The following is an 11,640-nucleotide window of genomic DNA, read 5'->3' on the forward strand; positions in this document are numbered from 1 at the left end:
GCATTTCCTAAACGTCTAAAGGAACGCTTTGGAAACGTCTTTGGTGTAATAAGGTGGCTTCAGTTATCCTGCAGAGAAGAGTTACTGTGAGAGCGTACTGTGCAAGAGTCATAGGGGAGGGACGATGTTGCACAGCCATTCAAATGTCCAATTTTGGGATAAGAAATTAGAGGGTACGGCTGGGGCAGACTTACTCTTGGAGTCTGGCTTTGCAGACATATGGTAGTAATCCAAAACCTGGCTTTGAACTTGCAGCTTTTTTAAATGAACAGGCTGCTCAGGCAGCTGTAGAAAGAGACGCAAGCTGCAGAGCAGACTTCAGACAATGAAGCTGATATTTTCCCTCTGCAGCTTCAGCATCTTTTTTTAAACTCAAACAGTAGGCATAAATATTTTATGTTAGCATGAAAAGTGTGCTTACGTAATAGAGCTTGAGTGCAGACATGTGACTGAGATCGTGCTTAAAGATGAAGTGAAGAAGTGGGTTTTCCGAGCCCCAGTGGTGTTGACAGGTGGAGAGCAGTTTGGCATACAGTTTGATAGGTTAACCTATATTTAGATGAAAGGGACACATCATATGTTATACTTAGCCCTTAAAGAGTTAGTTCACCCAAAAATGCCCCCCAAAAAAACACAAGACCTTCGTTCATCTTCTGAACAACATATTGAGATATTTCTGATGAAATCCAAGAGCTCTCTGGCCCCTCCATACACAGCTGTTTGTTTACCACTTTCAAGGTCCAGAAAGGTACTAAAGACGTCGTTAAAATAGTCCATGTGACTCCAGTGGTTCAGTCTTAATTTTATGAAGCAGCGAGAAAACTTTTTGTGCGCAAAAAACAAAAACAAAAATAGCGACTTTATTCAACAATATTTTTTTTCCATGTCAGTCTCCTACGCTTTTGACTCAGTAAATACAGTGCAGTGCTTTTGAAGCACTATGCCAGAACACCGACTTAACATTAGCTGACGCTGTTCACGGAGGCACCACAACGCGTGTCCAAAGACGAGCCGCCATTCTGCATTAGAAGTCGCTGTTTTGGTTTGTTGTTCGCTGGAGCGATTGTTGTACACATACCCACCTCGCGAGTACCGGGACTTTTATTATGACGAAACAGGACACAGTGGCCGGGCGCCCGCACTTCTGCTTTTTACGGTCATGATTATAAGGTAAAGCAGCTCTGTTTGTCATATTAGAAACATTTAAGTGTGTTTAAAATTATGTTATGATGTTACTCTGCGTTCGCTCGGCACTGCTATGACATGTTCACACCGCTATGAGAAAAGCGCTTCTGCAGAATAAAACTGAGGGTAGCGCAGATATGACGCAATTGACAGGCGACTCCCTCAAACGCTATGCTGACACGTCCCGGTCCTTAGTTAAAATAGCAATTCTCTCTCAATTTACAAATAGTTGGAAATATTTGGGATATTGCAAGTACTCAACTGAACAAAATATATAACACTGGCCTAGTGGTTTTTGGATATTTTACTGCAAAAATACTACATAGTGCACCTTCAAATACTAGAAATGCTATAATATTGGACAAAACTCAACTGAAGATGTTAACTCTTTCCCTGCAACTGAGGAGTTATTTTACGTCTTTTATGAGAAAGCGTTTCCCCGGCAAAGAAGTATTGGGGAAGTATTATGGCTTATTATTAGTAGAAGTATTTATGGCTTTCCCTGGTTATAAGGTAGGGGGCGCTATTATGCATCTTCTGAAAGAGTATTGATGAAAAACACAGGCGAAGAAGATGCAAAAACAAGCAATATAATATGTAATCATGTGCATATGTAAAATAACATGGTCATTGAAAATTAAACAGCATATGAATCAAAACTGCATAATGATATGGAATTAAATGTCGACCCAGGACTGAAGCTTTCAGGGTGTTGATGGACTCAATCTACTCATATGCATTTTGATCATTGTTCTGAATCCGACACGGACATAGTCTTTGAGAAAAATGTCAAGGCTTTTTACTTGGGCTAGTACACAATCACCTAGTAACCATATAGCATTAAAACAAATTTTACATTAAAATACATGGATGGAAACCTCGCTACTGACAGTCATCTGCAACAATTTGTCTGCAGGTAACATGCGGTTACTGCACATGAAAAACAACCCATCTAGACAGCAAGGTTATTATAGTTTTGCTTTTTTAAATTAGTTTTTATTTTATTATCGTTTTCAATTTTGCTACAAATTTCAGTTTAGTTTTAGTTAGTTTTATAAATGGTTTTGCTAGTTTTAGTTTAGTTTTTATTTTGCAAATACATTTCTATTTAGTTTTTATTTATTTAGTTTCAGTTTTAGTTTTAGTAATTATAGTTTAGCAGAGTTACCATAATGAAGTGTAGAGACCAAATCAAGGTTTTTAATTTCAGCAAAGTTTAATTAACAGATTAGAGTTTAATCTTACTAAACATCCTTAAGTGAAATAACTTGATAAACGAGCATTATTGTTTAAACCCAGGACGGTCTTACAAAACATGCATAAAGTTGGGTCTTCACCTTTGAGCAAAAAAGCTTGAGTCAAACTATGACCTATACAGGATCTATCTTAAAGAACAAAATAGATGCAACGTAAAATATAAAAGTAAAAATTATAAAATCCAGACAAACTCACTCATAACAGATGAAATATTGTTAAACAATTAAAAGCTTATTTTAATTTCTTCAGTAGTACAATGTAGGCTAGCAGTGTCTACACACTGTTTTGCTGTGTGTGTGTGTGTGTGTGTGTGTGTGTGTGTGTGTGTGTGTGTGTGTGTGTGTGTGTGTGTGTGTGTGTGTGTGTTTGTGTTTGTGTTTGTGTTTGTGTGTGTGTGTGTGTGTGTGTTTGTGTTTGTGTTTGTGTTTGTGTGTGTGTGTACATGTTTTTCTAGCCTGGTGAGGACTTCAAACTGAATGCACACAGACTCATGGGGACTTGTGTCACTGTGGGGACCTAAATTGAGGTCCCCATGGGTACAAAAGCTTATAAATCATACATAATGAGTTCTTTTGAAAATGTAAAAATGTAGAAAGTTTCCTGTGATGGGTAGGTTTAGGGGCAGGGGCAGTGTAGGGGGATAGAATATATGGTTTGTTTGGTATAAAAACCGTCTATATGGCAAGTCCCCACAAAGATAGCGCACCAGACATGTGTGTGCGCGCGCGCGCGCGTGTGTGTGTGTGTGTGTGTTTGTTGTGCTATAATTGTAAAGGGGACCAATGTCCTCACTTATCTAGTAAAATATTATGATAACTGACTAGTAAGGACATTTGACTGGTCCTCACTAGTTAAAAAGGCTTATAAATCGGCCAAAACATGTTTTTATTTAAATCTATTGTTTTGCACGTTCTTGGGATGGGTAGGTTTAGGGATAGGAATTGAGTTAGGGGATATAAAATATCATTAACCTGATATAAAATCAATGGAAGTCCATGCAATGTCCTCACTTATATAGTGAAACAAACCTGTGTGTGTGTCCTGGCATTCCCTACTTTGTGGGGAAATGTCTCCACACAGATAATAATATTATTAGTAGTAAATGATTATGATAACACCTTTGAGCCTGTCAATATTATGCAAACATGAAATCTCAAACGCACAGTAGGCTAGTAACGTTATTTGCTAATATAGTTGCTGACTTTTGCGCCTTCGTCTCTCGTCACGTAAGAAACGGCATTCTAAAACAGTGAGCTTAAAAGAAGTTCAACGTGCATCTCATTACCTTGTGTTATTTCCCATTTCACTGCAACGGACGCATTGATTCTTTGTGAACTCCCGTTTAGGACTGGCGATGTGTTGCCTGTCTGCACGCGTCCGTCACAGGACAGCGGTTAATCTCCTCAGCTCACTTGACGCGCAGTAGCGCAATAGACACTCCCTCAACCGCCACAGTCAGATTCTCCACCACATTAAAGAGAGCTTATTAACAACGAAAACGAATATTTATTTTTGCTAATTATTATTTTATTTCAGTTAGTTTTTTAGTAAGAGTAGTTAGTTTCGTTTAGTTTTAGTTTTTTATTTATTCAGATTTTTAAATTTTATTTCAGTTTACGAAAATGTTTTTTGACCAATAGTTTTAGTCTTAGTTTCAGTTTTCGTTTACGAAAATAACCTTGCTAGACAGCCAGACTTTACCTCTCACTGGGTGGACAGCCATGAAAATGAATGATATGCCTTTCACTGAAAATCCCTAAATTGTTACTGTAACAGCACAGGGGTATTTAAGATGTAATGAAAAGCTACACTCAGTACACAAGCAGATATTACAGAGCTCATCTTTGGCAGAGACACAGTCATTAACACAAGGTTGAGATCTACCTAAATGGACTTAAGCTGGGTGGGGGAAGACATTCAGTAGTAGTCAGCGTGGGACAAAGTGATGGCATGAACTTAAACTAAAAGGCCCTTATAATCTACTGTAATCGGCACACGGAGAAGAGGGGTGACACATGGACTGAGCATGATCGCCATTAATAGATCAGAAGTAACATTAGAGCAACACTTTCGATTGCTTAGTCACAATCTAGAAACATATGTAAAGTCTAGAAATCCATTTGTTTAGAAGACAACTCTCAGAACACCAAAACGGATCCACATAAAAGTCGCCTTCAACTCAAATATGGAACTTTGCAGGATTTATAATACATTATTTAACCATGCTACTCATTTTTTTATTCATGTGCCCTCTTAATCTTTAATCAAAGGGAACTTCCCCTCCCACTTGCAACAACATCTCTCTGATGAAGTGTTCACTGGCGCAAGGGCGGGGCAACCTGTCATTCACATGAGGTCCACCAATGGCAAACCACAACCATCCAATCAATTCCCCATGGACAAAAATCAATTCCCTCCCTCCATTTTTCTTGTTTGAGAAGCAGTTTCTCTCGAATACACGCCATAATAGGGAAGAAAAGTAGCCTAAATCGTCGTGAATTATGTTTAAGTTCAATGAACTACCTTTAATTCCATATTCTCTTGTAATATATTTAACAACAAAACAAAAAACCCACATGCGATAACACTGACTGTAATAAAATACCATGTCAAACTGAAAATCTGCTTTAACTGTTAAAGCCACGCATGCCATGTTTCATGATGTCACAAACTTTGTTTCCAATTAGTAATTATGGATTTTAAAAAAATATGTTGTTGAAATAGTATGTGTTTTTCAGTATGCACAGTTATGTTACTTAACACCTTGGTGAAAAAATATTAAACTGGTTTGCTTAATAGTATAAAATTTCAGTTTTACTAGTCTCTGCCCAGCCCTTGTAAAACCAACCAAAGACTGGGAAACAAGGCCTCACACCAAGAATGACAGACTGACTTTTTTCTCACAATTGCGAGTTTATATCTCAAGATTATGACTTTATATCTAGCAGCAAATGTGTTATAAAGTGAGAAGACAACTGTATGGATAAAAAGGTCACAATTACCTTTTAAATGTTTTTATTTTGTGCTTCCATAGAACGGGCCTTTAGGCTGGTTTAAGATTTTTTTCACTTTTCAGAAGGGAAACTTACTGTTATCCCGATAAGATATATAACATGGTGGAATAAATGTCTATTATGATTATTATTAATTAAAAATAAATACATTTCACAGACAAAAAAAATCATATTGCAATTTTATAAAAGTGAAGCTTTTTAATTATACCAACAACACATGCTAACCTTGATCAAACTAATGACTGTTGCCTTTGATCTAAAATATTAGTCTATTCGTTATTATCATTAAAAACTGTGGCTTATAATTTAAGACAAAGTCTTGCAGTGAAGTATGTAGCGTATACTAGAGTGAACAGTTTCATTACTCATCACAGCTGGGACCTAAATGAAGGAACACAAATTTCACCTTCAGGCTCCAACAGCGGCACTTCATCAGTCAAACAAACCAAACGACTCCAAACTGCAAGATCACGGCTAAATTACTGCTAATCTCATTTATTCAACGGGTCTAATAGCTGTACAAGTACTTAAACCAAGGGCAGGACCTGGAGGAAGAACAATATGCTAATAGCACAGTCTTAAGCCTTTCTTGTGTGTGATAAAAGCAAGTTGAAAGCATGACAGAGTGAGGGATGATGGGAAAGCTGTAAGGCTAAGAGGGCTGTTGAACGGTGGAGGGAACGGCTGACAGCTGCGAGAGCCTGTTCCTGAGCATTACATCATCTCAGGACTTGAAAAGCTGATAGCAATAACCCTGTGGTGTGTTTGTGTGTAGGCCTAGGTAGCGGGTTGCATTTGACTTTTGGGGTCATGCTAACAATACGGTCTCAAGTAAAGTAAGATACTTTTTATCACATTAATAAAATGCAGTGTGGCTTTTGTTTCAAACCAAGCGTTTGTGGATGAATCAGTCAATTCATTGACAAGAAAATGGTGTCTGTTTTTATGTTAAAAGTCCTTTTACTATGGTTTTAACCCCTTTTTGTAGTATGAACAAGTAGATTTTTACATTTTGATCATGCACAATTCATAACCACAATGTTATCATCTGTCCACTGAAAATCAAGCCTCATTACTTACATACATTTACACGACAACGATGTACTAAAAACAGGAACGTTTTTCCTACTTCCTTTTGCATACAGATGACAACGTTATCAAAACCGTTCACAAGGATCCACCAAAGCTACTAAAAATGCTGTATTATTCATGCCAGCCAGTAGTTGGCGATATGACTTTGTAAAGAAACTATACGCGCTTATAAACTGAACATAGAGGGTGTGCATTGAAGTCACTTTCCCACTGGAACATGCCCCCTTATACACGCTCTGCCGTTGTGTACGTGTAAAGACATCACTTCCGGTATACACAATCTGGCGTAGTTTACACCGACACCAGAAGTGAATCTCGTACACAACACCAGAGCGTGTATATTGACCTTCCTTACCGGTTTTGGGTGAACTATCCCTTTAATATTTAAACGTTGTCAATACTATAAATAGGGTCAAATTCAACATATTGACAATGTTTACTTTGTACAATCGGTCTCAAAGCTCTTTCCTGTTTTAGATGCGTTTGTGTGTTTTTCACGGCATTCACGCAGAAAACCAGTGCTGCCTCAGTCTTTTTGCCACTCAGTGGATGTAACCACAGTCACTCCAGCAGATGACGACCTCAAGTGCACACCCTCAATTCGCTTGCGGTCAGCGTTTTTAAAGAATGTGCATTTTTTTGTAGTTTACACAAAGATGATATAACGTTATTGTTTTCAAAAACTTGCACTTTGAAAGTTGTTTTCAGGCCCACAAAATGCTGTTGGGGTGTAAATGAATGGCCAAAACCAGTTTTATTTGAAAATGTTGTCATGTAAACAGACCCCTAAAAGGATACACTCTAAAGTTATTCTGAGTAAAAAACAACCCAATGTTGGGTCAAATATGGACTAACCCAGCGATTGGGTTGTCTTAAGCAAATATTTAACCCAACCGTGTGATTAAAACAACCCAATCGCTGGGTTAAAACAACCCGATTGCTGGGTTAGTCCATATTTGACCCAACATTGGGTTAAAACAACCCAGCCTTTTTTAGAGTGTAGTTCACCCAACAACAAAAAAAAAAAATCTGCCCTTTAGTCACGCTCAAGTTCCAAACCTGTATGAATTTCTTTGTTCTGCTGAACACAAATTATGATATTTGGAAGAATGTTTGTAACCAAGCAGATCTCATTTCGGCAGCCATTTATTGCCATTGTGTGTGTGTGTGTGTGTGTGTGTGGGGGGGGGGGGTCCTACTAGGGGGGTAGTACTATGGTAGTCAATGGCTGCTGAGATCCGTTGGTTACAAACATTCTTCTAAATATCTTCCTTTGTGGAAGAAAGAAATTCATACAGGTTTGGAACATCTTGAGCATGACTAAATGATGACAATTTTCATTTTTGGGTGAACTATCCCTTTAATTAATGTGAATTACATGAATTACACTACAATTTAGCAATGATCTTGTGCATTTAGTTACTTTTATAAAACCTGACTACCACTGGACAAAGCAAATTTAGCTGAGAGAAACACAAACTGGCAAATAAATACCAATTGACACTTCAGATAATAAGATTAGCCTTTAAGCAGAAGGATTTGCCAGTGTTTGGAGCAAAGAATTAGCAGATGCAAGATGAACCAACCTGAAATAGTCTTAAACCCTGATGCAATGAAAAATTTCAAGAAGCATATCAAGAGCCTTAAAGGTCAGTCAGTTGACATCATGCATCCAAAATAAGGGAGAAAAAACACACCAGGTAGAACTGTTAAGATAAAATGACTAATCAAACTTGAGTGAGCCAGAAGCTCATTCTGACAAGCCTTAAACACCAGATGCTTGGCGATTAAACCCATGTATTTCAGGCTTGAGTGGTCTGGTACACTTGCAGCCCCTGCTGAGCTAAGAAGCCTCTGGCGTACACCACACTTTAGTTTGGGTTGCTATAAATAACCATTCAGACTGGAAGGCTAATCTGTTCGAGATTGCGGAGGTCAATATAATCAAGCAGGAAAATGTTTGGATACAGCAAAATACATCTAGGCATGTAGTAGTATAGATATGCCAACTCATCCAAGAACTTTGTTCAAATGAAAATGATCTGATATTTAAAGTCCAATAAAAGTAACAAAATCTCTAAATTAATCTTTGTTGATTTTATTTGGACTTTTAGCTAAGCACTATGCATTTATGGTCAAGTCAAGCAATATTATTACTATAGCTATTACTTGTAGGCCCGGTTTCACAGACAAGGCTTAGATTAAGCCAGGATTAGGCCTGAGTTTAAGTAGCTTTTATAAACATGCCTTAGAAAAAAATATTGCTGGTGTATCTTGAGACAAACCAATGGCAGAGTCATAATTAAATAAATGTCAGTGCAAGGTGCTTTCAGTTAAAACAGCATTTTAGTCTTTTTAGAGTAGATTTAAGCATTATCTGTGAAACATGGGGTTAGGAATCTGATTTATGATTTTGGCATACGACAAAATGGTTGAAAAAAAAAAAGCCCTAACGATTTAGGCTACATTGATGGACTGACATGACATGAGCCATATCTTGGGACCAGAATATCTTAAATATTTTGGCCAATACCATTAAGCAACAATGCACCTTTCTATCAGACATGCAAAAAATATAAAACAAATATTGTCATTTTCGAATTTCCTAAGGAACAGGCCACTAAAACGTGTCTGATTCACAACCTATTAAACATTAAAATGCCCTAATACGCAAATTATCTTAAATGACAATTATATTAAAATCAACTAGCAATTCAAATGATGTAAACAGATCAGGGATTTGTAGTAACTAATTTAAGTATATCCCCACCGGACAAATACATAATGCTAAAAACACACACACAACCAATCGTAATTGTTTAACATTTCCATTATTCCAAATACAAACCCCAACAAATCTTGACTAAACTATGTTTAGAGAGTGCATATGCTGCAAATAATCACATATTTAATGTCATTCCAAACCATGACTATTGGCTGACTTGTTAATGGGATTTGAAGAATCAACAATCATTTGTTCAACTTAAAAAGTTATGCTGAAAGATGAATATGCAAAAGTGCAAAGACAGACCTTTAGTCACTCATCCACCCTGCATTTTTCTTCAAATTTCAGAAACAGTTATAGTTTAAATTGTGTAAAATTCAGCACTGCAAAAAAAGCTTTTCTTACTTAGTATCTTTGTCTTGTTTTTCAGTCAAAAAATCCAACAATTCTTACATTAAGATACTTATGGGGTGAGAAAAATATTCTTGTTTTCTGTTTGAATTAAGATTATTTTGCTTACCCCATTGGCAGATTATTTATCTTAATTTTGAGTTATTTTTCCCCAAAACAAGACAATTACTTTTGCTTGTCTAGTAAAAACTTCTTGTTTTAAGAATTTGTAGATGTTTGGACAAGAAACAAGACAAAAATACTTAGTAAGAAAAGCATTTTTGCAGTGAGAGGAGAACGCAAACTTACTGAGACGTAGCCGGATGCCAAGCCAACTTCTGGGAGGTGATTTGTGAAGAACTGGATGCATAATCCACTTGTTGGGTACCATGTTGTGTGCCGTTACTCCACGTCCTCTGTGTTGAGGTAGAAATCCACACTAAAACAGCTGGTGGAGGGGTCACCAGCGGTCACATACGACTCCTGCCATGATGATTGGAGAATGAACACAGCTTTTACTGCCAGGGGCAAACATCCCAGATGGGACACATCACCCACATTTGGGTAAGCATCTAATTGTCAATATTACGACCAGACTTGTGACGAGAAATGAAATGAGATCTACACCCCTGGCAGTATTTATCTCTTTAATCAAACTTGGTTAACCTGTAGATAATATAATGACTAATTCTTCAAACAGACCAAACTTTATGTTGATGTTAGCTACAATTTCATGCTGATGTTGCATCTGGTGCACGGCAAAGTAATACATACAAATATAAATATGCTGATTTTGATATCTCTGGATACATAAAACTATTTAGAATCACATAAAAAATATGAAAACCATTCAAACTGTGCATTACATGTATTTTCGTCCGGTTTAAAAGTTTAAAAAAATTAACATGGTGTATCTACAGCAATTGTAAAGAAAAAAACATGTCTACAATAATAATAAAAAACGCTGGAAAAAAATGTAAGTTGTCAGTCAAACGTTTTTAAAGGGGCAATGAAACCACTTTTACACGGATGTACATAACTTGACATTTAAAGGCCATTACATCTAACTTTTGTAGAAATGTGTATAAAAATAGTGACAAAATATATAAAACCAACATAAATTACATTTCTATTGTCGCATGTTTTGAACTAGTAATTTATTTCGTTTTTTCTTTCATTAAATCCTTAAGTGCCTGGTCCACATTATATTCGCACAGCATGCACATGAAATGCAGATTTCAGACAGGCCTGATATGGCTACATCTCCTTTGATCTCATTGAATTATGTTGCATTGTAATTTCAATGGCTCGGTAAGCGTGCACGCGGTTTTCTCGGCGATTAATGCAAGCACTACAACATGACCAATGCACCAGTTAGATAAAGTGATCGCACCCGATTCAGTGGATAGTGCATTATTGATCATTGTCGAAACTCACTCCTGACTAACCTGTTGCATTGTAAAGCTTCATGATCGACCCGCAGAGCGAATATAATCTCGTCCATTCAGCAGCAGCAGGACTTCAAATTCACTGCAATGTCGCTTTCATCCCCGCAGAAAGGTGTCGAATCTACCTCACCACCTCTGTCTTCTGTAAATCCATGCTTGGCGGGGCAGGACTGGGGATTATCAGCGTGAAAGTTTCTCGCTGCTTTGTCTGGGGCTGTTCCCTCTACTCTGTTCCAGCCATGGAAAGCGTTTCCCATTCATTCGAATCACCTTTAGTCGAGAGATCCCGCTGCACTACCTGCGTTCAGCCGCTAAAGGCGCCAAAGAGACAGTTTATATAGTTTAAATCCCCAGCGATAGACTTTTGTCCACAGAACACTTTTTAGTAAGTTTCTCTGACACCACACGTCTCAGTTGTCCTGTAAAGAGCACATTCAGGGATTTTCAGACATACCAAATGTTTCATCAATATAGACAACTTCTCATTGGTCTTTAAAAATGATTTACATTAATTTGGTGATTAAATTTG

At 37.4% G+C, this 11,640-nt stretch overlaps 1 protein-coding gene across 1 annotated transcript in view; it reads right to left on the reverse strand.

Annotated features, from left to right (window-relative positions):
- plekhg5b (pleckstrin homology domain containing, family G (with RhoGef domain) member 5b) overlaps positions 1-11,381 on the reverse strand; it is a 95,807-nt gene extending 84,426 nt beyond the window's left edge. Inside the window, exons 1-2 of the mRNA XM_067445651.1 lie at positions 11,112-11,381; positions 9,973-10,146 (exon numbers count right to left, since the gene is read on the reverse strand). Of these exons, the coding sequence (XP_067301752.1) occupies positions 9,973-10,054 (82 nt within the window). The 5' untranslated portion in view covers positions 10,055-10,146; positions 11,112-11,381. The remainder of the gene's footprint in view (positions 1-9,972; positions 10,147-11,111) is intronic.
- Between the last annotated feature and the right edge of the window lie 259 nt (positions 11,382-11,640).

Source organism: Pseudorasbora parva, chromosome 6 (assembly GCF_024679245.1).
Source record: "Pseudorasbora parva isolate DD20220531a chromosome 6, ASM2467924v1, whole genome shotgun sequence".
NCBI lineage: Eukaryota > Metazoa > Chordata > Actinopteri > Cypriniformes > Gobionidae > Pseudorasbora > Pseudorasbora parva.